The 16,011-nt window shown below is 53.0% G+C and overlaps 1 protein-coding gene across 1 annotated transcript; it reads right to left on the bottom strand.

Moving 5' to 3' along the window:
* Nucleotides 1–317: 317 nt before the first annotated feature.
* Nucleotides 318–15,071, bottom strand: GRK1 (G protein-coupled receptor kinase 1). Its single transcript, XM_066631097.1, has 7 exons — nt 14,376–15,071; nt 9,597–9,724; nt 8,190–8,347; nt 4,445–4,528; nt 4,218–4,342; nt 783–984; nt 318–613 (listed from the first exon to the last, which is right to left on the bottom strand). The coding sequence occupies exons 1-7, from the start codon at nt 15,069–15,071 to the stop codon at nt 318–320; spliced, it is 1,689 nt and encodes a 562-aa protein (XP_066487194.1).
* Nucleotides 15,072–16,011: the final 940 nt, after the last annotated feature.

Here is a 16,011-nt window from a genome sequence, read left to right as displayed (position 1 = left end):
GGTCAGGAGACGAGCAGCAGCAGCCCACAGGGCCTCAAGGGTGGTGGGACGTGGAGCCTAGTGGTTGGAGCAGGGAGGGGCAGGGCAGCGAGCAAGCCTCCCCCGGAATGCTGGCATCGGCCTTGGGGCAGAGGTGGAGTCTGCTTGGTTAGGCAAGGTAGGTGGGGAGTCTGAACTCCTGGGATGGCACTGTGGCATCAAGGGCAGGGATTTACCCGTCTGCCAAGGCCCATCCTGACTGTCGCCCCCAATGCCAGCTGTTTCCTTCTTTGTAATCCGGAGGCAGCCTGAGCAGGGAGAGAGCCTGGCTGCTCCCCTCAGAGCAGAAGGCAGGTCCCCGACTTGCTGGAGACACTGTCTGGGGACACATTGCGGTCCAGGTCCCGTGGAACAGAGCCCTTGGCGCCCCAGACGTTCAGCTCCCCGAAGACCCCCATCTCGATCATCTCCTCCTGCCAGGGGATGGGGATGTTTCCTGTGGAGAAGTCGCTGTAGAATGCCTTGTCGGTGTCGTCAATCACCACACCTTTCACCGTGGAGAAGGCGCCCACGGAGCCAATGTCTTTGGCATAGACCACCTTGGGGTCTGGCACGAAGGGCGGCTCCACCAGGCCTGGATGGGGAGAGAGAGTTGCATGTGTGGAGGCAGCCTGCCAGCAGAGCCCACTCCCTGCCCCCTGCTGCCAGCACAAGACCTGCAGCAGACCTTGTGGAGTCCTTGTGGGCTGCAGACAGAAGCCAGGGCATCTCCCCACCACCCTGGGATGCTGGCGACTGATCACCTGCATCCAGACGGCCCCAGTTCACTTTCTGGAAGAGCGGGTGGCCCTTGAGCTCAGCACACTCGTTGTTCTTGAAGCCCAGGCGCCCGGCGGGGTCTTTGGCCATCAGCCCCTCGCAGCAGGCCTTGCACTCCGCGCTGAATGTCTCGGGGTACGTCACGGGGTCGTTCAGGATGCGGCGGGTCACTTCCTTGTTCTCTACCTGCAGCAGGTGGAGGGGAAGGAGGGACAAGCAGAACGTTGCAGGGCGGCCAAAGGTGGTTCGGCCCTCTGGGGGAATCCCCAGTCAGAGGAGCTGGAGCACCCCTCGGAGCAGTGGGAGGGACAGAGGAACCCACTGCGGGACGGTCCAGTGCGAGCTTCTGCACAATCGCCACTGAGGTGACGGGGGCTTGACCTCATACTCACGGCTGCCACACTGTAGCGACTGTTCTTCCCCACAGTCATGTGGGGTAGCTCAGACTCTAGGGCAATGGGTGGTCCTTCCATTCTCACTGCCCTGCCCCTCCCTGCTCCAACCACTAGGCTCCACATCCCACCACCCTTGAGGCCCTTTGGGCTGCTGCTGCTCATTTCCAACCAGAGGTTTTGGACAGATTGACCTAGTAAGGAAGCCTCCGCAGGCTTTTTAACTCTGCGTGCACGTAGCATGTTTTGGAGAGTAAAATGGAGTGGCTTTCTGGCCCTGCCCAGAGCAGACCCTTAAGGAGCCATTCCTGTTATTCACCATAATGCTGGTCATGCTGAATGGGAAATGATGAAGAGGCAGTCCAGAGAAAGCCTCTATAGTGCTTTGCCAGTTGACCCTGGACAGGCTGGCACTGGGATGGCCCATCCATGAGGCCAACTGAGGCATTTGCCTCAGGCAGAAGATTGCCAGGGGGCGTCCACCTCCATCTGCCTATTCATCTTCACATCTCCTACTCTTCCCTGGCCTGGAAGAGGGAGGCAGAGTGGAGAAGCAAGTGTGGAGGACGTGAATGGTGGGCTGGACCACTCTCCTCTCCACGTCCTCTTCCGCTCTGCCCTCTCTTCCAGTTCAGGAAGGAGGGGGAGGGGCACAGATTTGCACATAGCAGTTAAGGAAGGGGCAGCATTTGGCACGCTGCATAAGAGCCCCGCTGGATCAGGCCCAAGGCCCATCTAGTCCAGCTCCCTGGATCTCACAGCGGCCCACCAAATGCTTCAGGGAGCACAAAAGATAGCAAGATGCAACCTGCGTCCTGTTGCCCTCCCCTGTATCTGGCAATTTGAGGTAGCCTGCATCTCACATACCTATCGTGACTTGATGGACTTTTCCTCCAGAAATTTGTCCAATTGCCTCTTAAATGCATCTAGGCGAGATGCCATCACCACTTCCTGTGGCAAGGTGTTCCAGAGACTAATTACACACTGGGTAAATAAATATTTTCTTTTGTCCTTCTTAACTCTCCCAACACTCAATGTTAGTGGCTGTCCCCTGGGTCTGGTGTTATGTGAGAGGGAAAAGAGCGTCTCTCTATCCATTCCATCCATCCCCTGCATAATTTTATATGCCTCAATCATGTCTTCCCTCAGGCACCTCTTTTCTAGGCTGAAGAGGCCCAAACGCTGTAGCCTTTCCTCATAAGGAAGGTGCCCCAGCCCAGGAATCATTTTGGTTGCTCTCTTTTGCTGCTTTTCCATTTCCACTATGTCCTTTCTGAGGTGTGGCAACCAGAACTGGACGCAATACTCCAGGTGTTGCCTGACCATCGATTTGTACAATGGCATTATGATTTTAGCTGTCTTATTCTCAATACCTTTTCTAGAACTCAGGCCTCAGCTCTGGACTGGCACTGCCATTGCACAGTATGCTAACATCACAGTATACTGTCTGAATGCATCAGAGCAAAGCAGGAGGAGAGCACAGCAAGCTCTGGAATGCCTTGATGCATTCTGGAAATGGAAAGGGTGCAAAAGAGAGCGACTAAGATGACTGCTGGGCTGGGGCACCTTCCTTATGAGGAAAGGCTACGGCGTTTGGGCCTCTTCAGCCTAGAAAAGAGACGCCTGAGGGGGGAAATGAATGAGACATACAAAATTATGCAGGGGATGGACAGAGTGGATAGGGAGATGCTCTTTACACTCTCACATAACACCAGAACCAGGGGACATCCACTAAAATTGAGTGTTGGGAGAGTTAGGACAGACAAGAGAAAATATTCCTTTACTCAGCGTGTGGTCGGTCTGTGGAACTCCTTGCCGCAGGATGTGGTGCTGGCGTCTAGCCTAGACGCCTTTAAAAGGGGATTGGACAAGTTTCTGGAGGAAAAATCCATTACGGGGTACAAGCCATGATGTGTATGCGCAACCTCCTGATTTTAGAAATGGGCTATGTCAGAATGCCAGATGCAAGGGAGGGCACCAGGATGAGGTCTCCTGTGATCTGGTGTGCTCCCTGGGGCATTTGGTGGGCTGCTGTGAGATCCAGGAAGCTGGACTAGATGGGCCTATAGCCTGATCAAGTGGGGCTGTTCTTAACTACAATTCCCAGGAAGCCTTGCAGGTCTCTTGTTATCTGGTGTGCTCCCTGGGGCATTTGGTGGGCCGCTGTGAGATACAGGAAGCTGGACTAGATGGGCCTATGGCCTGCTCCAGTGGGGCTGTTCTTATGTTCTTAAACTACAATTCCCAGGAAGCCTTGCAGGTCTCTTGTTGTCTGGTGTGCTCCCTGGGGCATTTGGTGGGCCGCTGTGAGATACAGGAAGCTGGACTATTTGGGCCTGTGGCCTGATCCAGTGGGGCTGTTCTTATGTTCTTATGCCTGGGGCTGGCAAGGACAGTGCCTGGATTCTGAGCCGTTTCTAATCTGGTGGAGAGAGTGCTGGTTTGTGAGTGAGGGGCCTTGCTGGTGAATCGCCCATCAGCTGCTCTAGGCGATCCGGGGCCACTGACGATTGCTCAGCCTAACCTGACTCACCAGTGCACCGCTCGAACAGCATGGAGGAAGGGATGTCTGCAGGAACCCGATGCTGTGAACAGAGAATGTCATTCCAGATTCCACTGCCTGCTTGGAAGAAGCACCTGGAGTGAGCGTGGGCCTCAGGGCCCTTGCTGGACCCACGAGGGGCATGGAAGAGTAGCCCCCATGGCTGGGAAACAGCACCAAGCCTCAAGGTGGGCCACGAGCCTGGCCTTCTGCCCATGCCTGGGCACAGGAGGGGGTATTCTCTGCCTCAAGCCTACGGCTTCAGTCCCAGGAGACACTGAGAGGAGTGGGTTAGAACATGGCTATCTGTGTCCTTGATTCCCACCCAACACCTAGTGCAGTGGCGCTGAGGACCCATGTCCTTTGGAACTGAGGGGTGATGGTCTTCTATTGTCCTCTGCTGCCCCGTCTTCTGTACGGTCACCCAGAGCAACTCCCTGTGCACTCAGAGAGAATCTGGATCTGACCTTTACAGGTGATCGTACCTTCTCTCCCCGGCTGCGAAAAGGTCCTTTTGCTGCAATCATCTCGAAGAGGGTCACTCCCAGCGTAAAATAATCAACACTCGAGTCATACTCCAGCCCTTTGAGTAGCTCTGGAGCCATAAATCCTACAGGATGGAGAGGGGGAGCAAGAACTGTGTGAATACTACAACAAGAGAGCATTGTGCCCATGGTCAGCCCCCATCTCCATGTCCCCTGCAAGCACTTACCTGGTGTCCCTGCATACCCTGTGGTCTTATCTTTCCCGTCTGGCAGTTCCACTGCCAAGCCCAGATCCGAAAGGCGTACATGCCCTGGGAGAGAGGGAGAAAAAACCATGGATAAGAAACACAGAAAGGTGAATACTGACCTTGGCATCCCATGTTTGTGGGAAGAAAGGTAGGGAATAAATACAGTCAGCCCACATCTTACGCAAGGGCTGTGTGTCAAGGGTTGGGGCATAAAGCCAAAATTGTGTATAGCCCAAACTTCCTTAAATCCAACAAATATGCCCAGTACAAGAGACATGTAGTCACCTTTCAGCTTCCTCCAGTGGTGTAGCTAAAGGGCGTGTAAAGCGCTGAGTTTTGCAGGGAGTCTCACCGCGCCTCCATTTTGCTCCCACCACCCGGAATGGCTCTAATGGGGGGGGGGATTGTTTGCATAGTGCGATAAGGCCCCTGCAAGACTTAGTGCTTTGCATCCCCTCTAGCTATCCCTCCGGATATATGTAAACAGGAGTTCAGTTCCTATAGCATATTTTTGGTCACAAATACATCACAAAACGTCTAAATGAAGACCCCAAACACTTCTAATGTTAAACAGTGAAATAAATGTGAGCTTTCCCATAAAGATGAATTAAACAGTTGGTTCCACCCAGTCAGCCAGACCGATCTGTGCAGATCATATTAGCCAAGCTGGGCAAGGGTCAAGTGGGCACACCGAGGGTCTCAAGCACCAGAGAATCCTATCCACATCCTCAGGCTGTATCAGGTGAAAAGAATCCATAACGGTGGACTTGGCAGATGCCATGGAGACTACTTCCAGAACGGGTAATCAATCAATCAACAGTATTTATATACCGCTTTTCAACTAAAAGTTCACAAAGCGGTTTACAGAGAAAAATCAAATAACTAAATGGCTCCCTGTCCCAAAAGGGCTCACAATCTAAAAAGATGCAAATGAATACCAGCAGACAGCCACTAGAACAGACAGTGCTGGGGTGAGGTGGGCTAGTTACTCTCCCCCTGCTAAAAAGAGGAGCACCCACTTGAAAAAGTGCCTCTTACCCAATTAGCAGGGTAATCCAGAGTCCAAGTCAAATGTGGCCAACGTAAGTGCTTTTATCTGCAAAGTGCTTTGTGAACTCATCACAGCATCATTCAAGGAGCTGAGTGGAGCAGATCACAGACATCTCAGCCCATGTACGGTCAGACTCAGTGGCGTACCCAGCCCATCTGTCACCCGAGGCAAACTAATATTTTGGTGCCTCCCCCATGATTTAATTAATTAACTGAATTTATTATTATTACTGTATTATAGAAGATAGCAATGTAAAAATGGTGGATGAAATAACTTTAGCTTAGGTGAGGCACTTAGCTTAGGTGAGGAACTTTAGCTTAGGCATCAGGTGAGTCACCAACCTGGGAGGCTGAGAAATCTCCCAGAGCTCTCAGGAAACCATCTGGATCCATCCGTCTCCATGGGTGGACCATATAATTTGGTCCCCTGTCTTTGCAGGGGCGAGCAATTGTTGCCAGTCTAAAGCTCACCAGAGAGTGATCTGTCCATGAGAGTGATCCTGTCTCCCCCAAAGGCATACCTAGCACCACCAGTCCCTGGGGCGGATTGCTCCCACCTCCCCGCTCTTGCCTGCTCAAATCCACAGCTAGACCTGGCCTCTGCCTTGAGATTCACCAAGAGAGGGAGGCCAGATCTATCCAGCATTTGAATGGCGGGTAGACCAGGCCTCTGTTTCAAGACTCCCCTCAGAGGAGGCTAGATTTACCCAGCATTTGAAGGGGCAGGCACACTGGAACCCCTTACAGCATGCACCTGGGGTGGACTGACCCCTGCCCTGCTGTTGGTGTGCTACCAGTCTCCTTCACAACCAGATCATCAACCTTTTATACTATTGTTTTTCTCTTTTTGGGGGGGGGAGTGAGCGTGTTTACCTGATTTTGCACAAGTCGATCATACGTGGGCCGACTGTATTTATAATAAATAAATAGAATAGAGATTGAATCTGAAAAAATCCACAATTTGGGGCAAGGGCAGTTCAATCAGGAGTGCCGCCCCACGGCTGCCACCTCTGCTGGGGCGCCGTAGAGAAGAAAGAGCTCCTTCCTGTGCTTCTTGCACGGTTTTGTCCAACCCAGAAGTGTGAGACGTTCAGTTATGTTTGAAGGGGTGGCGTGTGCTGTCCCTGCAAATGAAGCCACAAGTCCAGCGCTTCTGGTTTTAAGGAAACAGCATGGGGAGCAAGGCAAGGAGGGGGGAGGAGCTGCATTTCGCTCAGAAGAATGGGATCACCGTGGCCCACCTCAGCAGGGGGCTGGAGGGAAGCGTCAACAGGGTAAAATGCACCCCCCAACTCCTCACAATCCACATCCCCTTGCCCCACGGTTGGGCCAGCTGCGATTTGGGGAAACATTTGAATTCTAACTCAACATTTCAAAATGCCCACTTTGAATTTAAAAGATGATTTTACTTGTGACTTTACTTTGGTCTTGTTCCCAACACCTGGAAGTCAAGGATGTTATAAACGGCAGTTTGTATTTTACACATTTGAAACAGCTCCGCAAAACCTCTTTGGCTCTCCTGCCTCCGCAGCTGGGACTGCAGCGAACCCCAGCATCTGCCAGGCCGCCCGAGATGGCTGGAAGGCAGAGATGTCCTGCCTTCCCACCCCTGGCACCCTCACAGCATCCCTTCTGGTCCTTCTGGGAACCACTTTCTGCACTGGTGCTAGTTTATCTGCCCACATTTCAGTGGGTTTAAAAAGTTTTTTAAATGTCCGCAAAGTCCTGGAGACGGCTCTTAAGATGGTGACTGATGCTGGGAAACGGAATTTCGGGGGAAACATTTGGAGGCAGAGGAGCACTCACCAAAATGTATCGATTGGAAGTCTTTCCCTAAAGCAAAGGTTAACAAACTGACCGAAAGCTTGGTTTTCAGCCCAGCAGGCCCTCAGTGTCTGCGGATTTTGAGCCCCAGCTCAGAGGGCCTCCCGGATGCAATCGGAAGTCAATTCCAGTTCATGCCTGCGATTTCAGGTCACTTCTGGGAAGTGTCCTGAGACTGGGAAAGGCCTGCAGCCCACTCCATGGGCCCTCTCCAGCCTCAGAACAACACCCAGGTGTGACTGAAGTCATGGATGTGATCCAGAAGCACATTCTGGTTGCATCCACGAGGACTTGTGAAGATACTGGAAGCCTGCACAACTTCCAGAGGGCCTGGCACAGCCTCCAGGTGAGTCCCTGAGGCCACACAGCCCTGACCTCCCCCAGATTTCTTTATCTGTGCATTTCAGTATCACAAGGGGGGGTTATGTGGAGGTGCTCCCCTGCAAATACAGAGGGCCTGCTGTATCAGAGTTAGGGTCAAAGGTACTGAAAAGTCACCAGGTAGCCCCGTGACAATTTCATAGAAGGCTTACAGAGGCTAGCAGTTGTATTGCCAACTGTTTTTACACACCTCTGCTCCTGTACATTTAACTGCAGCTGGATCTGCAGAAATGACAGGTGATTATCTCCATGCCATGGAAGACCTGCATCCTTCACCTGCTGACTTCTGCAGATCAAGGTCCTGTTAAAGGCAGAGGGCAGACCAGGCTACTGTCTTTCCCTGGTCAGTTGGCACTCTCAGCTTCTCAGCTGTCAGAGAAGCCAAGCTGGGCTTCCTTGGTCCTTTTACTTCTTGGCCTACGACTTTGGCAAGCTCCAGTTTGTGACAGCCACCGCAGCATCTCCTTGCCTGCATCGTCCAACAGGACGTTCTCCGGCTTGAGGTCCCTGTAGATGATACGGTTTTGGTGGAGGTGCTCCAAGCCACAGATGATCTGAGCTGTGTAGAAAATGGCTCGGGATTCTGAAAACCCAGGGTTCTTCTCATCGACGTTATAGACGTGGTACCTGGGGCAGAAAGAGAACAACCAGCACTGGTATTCTGGAGCTCGTTCTGACTAGGGGTCAGTAGCGTTCTTCATCCAAATAGCATTTCAACATGCTTGGAAAACCTGATATTTGAGAGGCACTTAAATGTGCTCATTTTTAGTGTCAGCAAATCGACGAATCACCTGCCACTCTTACTGATTTCTATCAGTGGTTCCCAAACTGTGGGTCACAACCCACCAGTGGGCCACAAGCCAATTTTTGGTGGGTCGTAAAGGCCCAGGACTCACCTCTGGCTGCTGCTCTCGCTGATGAGCGCTTCAAATCTTCACAGTAGGAATGACTATTGCCATAAATCACTTTTTTAAAGTGACCTCCATTTTTGTAAGGGAATGTGTTTTATTTTACACCACTCTGTAAACTCTGTCCTAACTCTGCAGGACATCACTGACATGCCTGATTTCAACACCAGTTCTGGGGACGAGAGCGGCAGCCAGCAGTGAGTCCTGGGCCTTGTGTCAGCCGCGATGTGGGTCTCAATAGACTGTTGTGCTAAAAATTGAGTTGCGGTGCTAAAGAGTTTGCAAAGTGCTGCTTTGTATGAAGGAGCAGCAACTGGAGACCCTCATAAGAACATAAGAAGAGCCCTGCTGGATCAGGCCAAAGGGGGCCCATCTAGTCCAGCTTCCTGTATTGCACAGTGGTCCGCCAGATGCCTCAGGGAGCACACAAGACAACAAGATCCCTGTGTCCTATCGCCACTGCTTTGCACCTGGCATTCTGAGACGGCCTAAAACCAGGAGGTATCATGGCTTATAGCCTGTGATGGACTTTTCCTCCAGAAATCTGTCCAATCCCCTTTTAAAAGCATCTAGGCCAGACACTATAACCGCATCTTGTGGCAAGGAGTTCCACAGATTCTCTCCCACCAAGGAGCACCAAGGGGTGCATATATGGGCATGCCTCTGCCAACATTTACAAGCTTAGCAGAGGGAGGCACACACTTGTAACACGGCCCCTCTTCACATGGCAAAGATTGCTACCCTCCTCCTCCCCCCCACCACGTCCCTTGCTGAGGGCTCAGCCATTCCAGCTCAGAAATGGACGCCTCTCGCACTTGGGGGAAGGGGGCGCCTGCTCTCCCCTGGCAGGGGACAGCAGGCCTGCGCAATGCCCCCCTCCAAGGTGTCCCATCTCCAGCCTGGGTGGGGGAGCTACAGAGTGCCAGGTACCTTCTCCAGCCCCGCCCGCCCGCCCCAAGGATGCTCACCGCAGGTCTCCACCGTTCATGAGTGTCATGATGAGGCAGAGGTCGTTCTTGGTCTGGAAGGCGTACGCCAAGGTGACAATGAAGCGGCTGTGGACTTTGGCAAGGATCCTCTTCTCCACGATTGCCCCCTGAGAGGCAGGAGCAACAATGCAGGGAGCGGTCAGGGCAGCCCACAAGGCAGTTATCTGCGCAGGCCCCCTGGCCAGGGAGGTGGGACTTTGGCCTGCATGAATGATGCTGCCGGCCCAGGGAGACAGGCAGGCTGAGCCAGCTGGAATCAGGGTGCCAGCCTCATCAGCCCACCTCTATCATGGGGTGCACCAGAGCTTTAACACCAGGTTCAGTGGCCAACAACTGGCTCAGGTTGAGCTCCAGACTTGGAAAGCAGACATGCTTCCCCAAGGACAGGGCCTTTGGTCTACATGTTGGGAGGGGCGTGGGGTGAAGGCAAGAAAGGAGGTGCTGGCAAAAAACCCCTTTTTCTAAGCATAGTGGCGAAGCACCCATTCTTCCTCCAGCAGAAGATCTGGTGCACTACAGGGAGGGTGCCCCTGCCTGACCCCCCACCCCTTGGAGCGTGGTCCATGCTGATTTGCAGTGACACCTTCTTTGCAGGACTTGCTGCCGTGGCCCGTGAGCAGCGGCTCAATCGCAAGCTCATTTCCAGGGAATAAGTGGCTGGAGGATTAGAATGGCTAATTTGTATGGGGCTGAAAATAATCCAGGGATGGGGGGGGAGCAAGATGGTGATGTGCTGGCTGTGCACGTGGAGCGCAGTGGCCAGCAAGGAGATGCTGTACTGTGTCATGCAGACCTCAAACATTAATGGAGCACAGTTTGTGGTGAGCAGCAGGTTCATCTTGCTGCATAGAAAATGGTCTACTCAGACATGCAAGTACCGCAGCTCAGCCAAATAGAATGGACTTACAAACTTACTAACCTGGACAGAGAGTGACAGGAGAGCATCCCCATAGACTTGGGGCCCAATCCAACCCCACTTTCCAGCTCTGATGCAGCTGCAGTGCAGCTCCGAGGTAAGGGAATGTTTGTTTGAGGAGGCCTCTGTGACTGCCCCACCACCACCACAGGATGCAGTACATTCACGGCTGCATTGGTGCTGGAAAGCTAGATATGACGGGGCCCTTAATCTCTCTTAGCACAACTACATGTCTGATAATGGCTGTGTGCACAGTTCAGCAACTATATATTCCCTGTTCAGCTGCACACACAAGAGCCGTTTCCCTCCTTCCTGAAACAAGTTGAAGACGGTGGCATAGCTAGAGGGGGTGCGATGCACTAAGCTTTGCAGGTGCCTGAACATGACCTGCAAGTGGCCACTCCCCTTTGGAGCCATTTCGGGTGGTGGGAGCAAAACGGAGGCATATCCGCGAAAAATTTAGTGCTTTGCACCCCGTCTAGCTACGCTAGTGGTTGAAGAGATCTATGACAGATCTATGTGGGTGCAGGGGAATCCCTTCTCCCCTGGCCTCCACAAGCCTGTCTGTGTTCCACAAAAAGCTCCAGGACAAGGGATGGACAAGGCCCACTGAGGAGAGGAAGAAGGAGAGAGATTTTGAAGGGGGTGTACAGGAAGACTTGAGTTTGGCTCAAGTAAGTGTTGCCCGGGACCAAAGCTGTACCCAGAGGATTTTTTTCCCCAACACAACCAAGGAGGCCTTGTCAAAATCTTCAGAATTTTTTTTGGGGTGGTCACCCAGAGATTGATGCAGATTCTGGGAAATTCCAGGCCAGTTCTGTCCGTTGGCCACCCTATCCAGGGTACCAGTTGCCAACACCTGTTGCATGTAGTTTGAGAGAGACACAACGCAGGCCCAAAGAGGGCAAGTGAGCCAAGTTGACAGCTGTTCTTGGGCAATGGTTTTCAGGGTGAGGCCATTTCGATGACTGTGATGCATGCATTGCTTCTTGTTTTTCCCCTGATCTCTGGACACTTCTCATCCTCCCAGAGGCTTCTAACAGCTGCTGAGACCTGCTCCTGCAGCAGTCTCTGTCCCCTGCTAGAAATGCAGGTCCCAGTCAGCCACATGCTGGATGTGGATTTGGGTCCTTCTTCATGTCTGGAGTAGCCAAGCCTCCTACTGAGATTGGCATGTGCCTCCCAAGGGGGCAGCCCAACCTGTCTGTCTAGTTCTGGAGTATCAAACTTGTTTCATATAGTGGGCCAAACAGCATTCTTGGCACCTGTTGAGGGCCATCATGAAGCAGAAAGGGATGTCATTAAGCAGATGTTGGCCAGGAATGAGCACTTTGTTCTCACATAGGAACTCATTAACTGCAAATGACAGAAGAGAAAGTGTGCAGATCTTAATCACAGATATAAGAGGACCCACTTATCATGCTGGGAGAGCCCTGTTATAATGGGGGCCTGATAAAGAGCTTTTGGAGGTCGCATCCAGTGCCATACGTTTGACACCCCTGGTCTAGGTGCGTATACTATATACAGGTGGGATGGAATGGCCAGGTGACTTCCACTCCTTCAGTCCGGTAACTCTATAACATTTTCAAACCTAGGTTGCTTAGGTTCAAGCACAAAGATGCTTGTGGGTGCACACAGAGGTTGCAAGAGAGGGAGGGGCTTGGCCAGGATATTTATTTGGGGCGCTCATCCAGAGCTGAGAATCAGTCCAGGCCTTCGAAATCTCAGAGGGAAGGGGGAGTGGTTGGGCGGCCCTCTGATCATGGAAGACTAGAGGACTGGCTGGCCACTGATTTTGGCCTGGCTTCATGCATTCAAGGCAGGGGAACCACCCCAAACAGCTGCTGGAAATACTGTTGAGGTTCAGACACATTCCAGCCCCACCCCATGAGATGAAGGGGCCAGGGCCTGTGTGTGCTGGAGATGCTCCATTTTCTGAAGCTGGTGGAGTGGCTGGAGTTGCCACCTTCGCTTGCCCAGAGGGCTGGCAGTTCACCTGTTTTGACATCTTGTCTCTTAGGGTTGCCGACCCTCCAGGATCAGCCTGGGGTCTCCAGGGATCAGCCTCGGTCTCCGGGCAACTCCTGCAAGCAAACCTGGAGATTTTAATTGGGCTTCTAGGAATTTCCGAGGCTGCATCATGTTGGAAACAAAATCTCCAGAATTAGCTTCAGTCAGAGTCATCCTCCTCGTGGGATGACGACTGCCAGGGTTGATTGCATGTCTCTGTTGAGCGGGTCTGTGCCAGGCTGCACTGGTTTCTTGGGCACTCTCCTTTGTGGACCCCTGTGTGCCTGCATGCGCTAAACCCGTGCGAGTCACCAGCAGACTCTAGATTTTGGGCTCTTGCCCAATGATAGCCTGAGGAACCCTTTCAGGGTGGTGAGGCCCTGCACACGCCCAGATCTTCATGGGAGGTCTAGACCCAACACCCCTGAAACCTGCAAGCTGCAATGCTGCAGCCCGGAATTCCCCGCAAGTGGCTGGGGGTGTGAGGCTCCGTGGCCTTTCCTAACACCATATTGGGGGGGGCTGTGGAGGAATTAAGCCCTGACCTCCAGGCGACTCTGGAAAGCAATCCCGGAGCTGTTTGTGGGGCCTGGTTGGTTGGGTCAGTGATGCCATATTGTGGTGGGGACAGAAGCCTCCCAGAATCAGTCAGAGTTGAGGGCAGCTCTGGGCAGGGTGGCACTTGCAGGAGTGGCAGGCTCGTGCCCGGCCAGGACTCTTTGCTCCTTTTCTGGATCCCTGAACCCCATGCTGTGAAGGGAGGTGCTCAGGCCTGGTCTGGGGTGCCTGGAAGACCAGGCCTACCTTGGGGTCGGGAGAAGCAGCCTCTCCCTCAGCCTAAAGTACTTTGCAGGGCTGTCATGAGGAGGTAAGGGGGCATGTGCATAGATACAGTGTATATATAAAGCATATACAGTATACCCAGATCAGCGATTTTCAACCTTTTTTTATCTCACAGCACATTGACAAGGCACTAAATCTGTCAAGGCGCAACATTAGGTTTTTGACAACTGACAAGGCACACAATGCAGCCAGTGGGGGACTTACACCTCCCCCCCATTGACCCTACTAATAAATGACTTTCTCCCAAATTCCTGTGGCACACCTGTGGACCACTCACGGCACACCAATGTGCCGCAGCACAGTGGTTGAAAATGGCTGACCTAGATAAATAAATAGGACTCCCAGGTAGCCCACAAGCAGGATGCAAGGGCAAGGGCCTTCCCAGCGATGAGGTTCAGAGGCAGACTACTCCTGAACATGGAAGCTCGACTAATAACCATTTGTGGGTCTCTTCCAGGCTGGAAGCCCCTCATGCTTCAGCCTTTACCCAGGAGTGCCCTGTCCTCAGCGTCTGGCTGTCTTAATGCAGCTGACAACACGTGCAAGTGACTCACAAGAGGAGCAGAGGCTGGAGATTCTGCATTAGCCCAGATCACACCCACCCACTCGCACCTCTCACTTCAGCTCCACTGACGATGCGTGGACAGAAGTGGCGCAGGGGTGCACTCTTTCTGTGCTTAAGGATCTGAGCTCCCCTGAAACTGAGGTTCCTCCCCATCAGTAGTATAGCCAGGATAGCTTAAGTACTGCAGTAAGTACTGCAGTGCTGCAAAGTGCCGTGTAAGCAGCCCCTCCTGGTCGCAGTCAGAGCCATCCTGGGCGGCAAAACTTCAGCATTGCTGTTGCTGCCCAGAATGGCTCCGTCAGCGAGTGGGAGGGAACACTTACCCAGCACATTTCGGTGCCTGCAGTATTTACCGTCCCAACCGCTGGCTATGCCAACGCACCTGCGTACCCTTGGACTCTGCTCAGCCGCGACCACCCCTCACCTCGTATCCTTGACGCTTTTTGAGTCGCTTCTTGTTGAGGCGCTTGTTGGCATACATCTTGCCCGTGGCCCGCATCTGGCAGGCACACACCTCCCCGAAGCCGCCCTTCCCCAGCACCCGGAAGTCCAGGAACCATTCCTCTGTGACGCTTTGGGATTCCAGCCACTTGAACTGCAGGAAGCGGAAGAAGTAGAGGCTGCCCTTGAACTTGCCGTAGGCCTGGGCCTCCAGGTGCTTCAGCAGGAGCTGCTCAGACTCTTTGAAGAGGGCCCCATGTCCGTGCTTGGCATCTTCCTTCACCCTCATGATCGTCTTCTCCTCCAGGAAGGAGCAGAACTCCTTGGAGGCAGAGTCGAAGTACTTGTTGATGCTCTTCTGAGCAGCCTGGGGCCGATTGGCCTCTTCTGTCGTGTTGTAGTCCTCCATGCTCTCCCACAGCCCTGCTACAGCCTTGAACTCGTCGGTCTCCTCCAGGAACTTCTGGAAGAGCCTCTTGCCAATGGGCTGCTTCACGCAGACATGGTTGAAGTCCAGGTCCAGGGAGTCCTTGAGGTGCTCGCACTGGGTGATGTGGGGCAGCTTCAGCCTGGCCCGCATCTTCTTGTCCCGTGCAGAGAGGCTGCTGCTGTCTCCGCTCCCGCGAGCTGACACATAGGCCGAGTTAGCCACCACCGTCTCCAGACCCCCTATATCCATGACGCCTGGGTGTCACCTGCATAAGAACATAGGAACATAAGAAAAGCCCTGCTGAAGCAGGCCAAAAGCCCGTCACCCATCGTGGCTTGGAACCTGTGATGGATGTTACCTCCATCAATCTGCCCAATTCCTTTTCAAGGCATCTGGCGCCATAACCACATCCTGTGGCAAGGAGTTCCACAGATTCATTATACTCTGGGTAAAGAAATATTATCTTTGTTTCTGCTCTCCTGACACTCAATTTTAGTGGATGTCCTGTCTTCTGCATTCAAGCAGTCTTTAGTCATGGGCTCAGAGGTACAGTTTTCCACCAATTTTTGGGAGTGATTTGCTTATTTCTGAAGCTGTAAGACTTTCAGAAGAGCCAGACTGGTCCAACATCTGTGTGACCCCAGAACCACTGCCCGGTCCAACCGTTCCCAAAAGAAATCACCACTATTTTCAGTGGGAGGGTGTGGAGCCAACAGCCCTCCCCCGCAATAGCATTCAGAAGTACACTGCCTCTGGATCTGGAGGCTTCCTACAACTATCAGGAGAAATGGCCATCGCTCAACCCTCTACTGTAATGTTTTTCATCACTCCACCTCCTGGCAGTGTTCCCCACACTCTAAGCCAGCATCGGGCGAAGTCTACTTTGGGCCTGGGTGTCCTTCCAGTCCATTTGGTGGGGTGACCTTGAGTTCTAGTGTTAGGGGAGAGGGAGAAAAATCTTCTCTCTTTCCACTCTCTCCACACCATGCAGGATTTTATAAACCTCCATCATGTTCCCGCTTAGTCAGTGGCGAAGCTAGAGAGGATGCAAAGCACTAAGTTCTGCAGGCGCCTGAATGCACTGTGCAAGTGGCCCTCCTCCCCTTTGGACCATTCCAGGTGGTGGGAGCAAAACAGAGGCCCACACCTGGCTTTGAAGGGGAGGGGCCACTTGCATGCTGTGTGCAAA

Source organism: Tiliqua scincoides, chromosome 5 (assembly GCF_035046505.1).
Source record: "Tiliqua scincoides isolate rTilSci1 chromosome 5, rTilSci1.hap2, whole genome shotgun sequence".
NCBI lineage: Eukaryota > Metazoa > Chordata > Lepidosauria > Squamata > Scincidae > Tiliqua > Tiliqua scincoides.
This window is presented reverse-complemented; position numbering and strand designations above follow the sequence as displayed.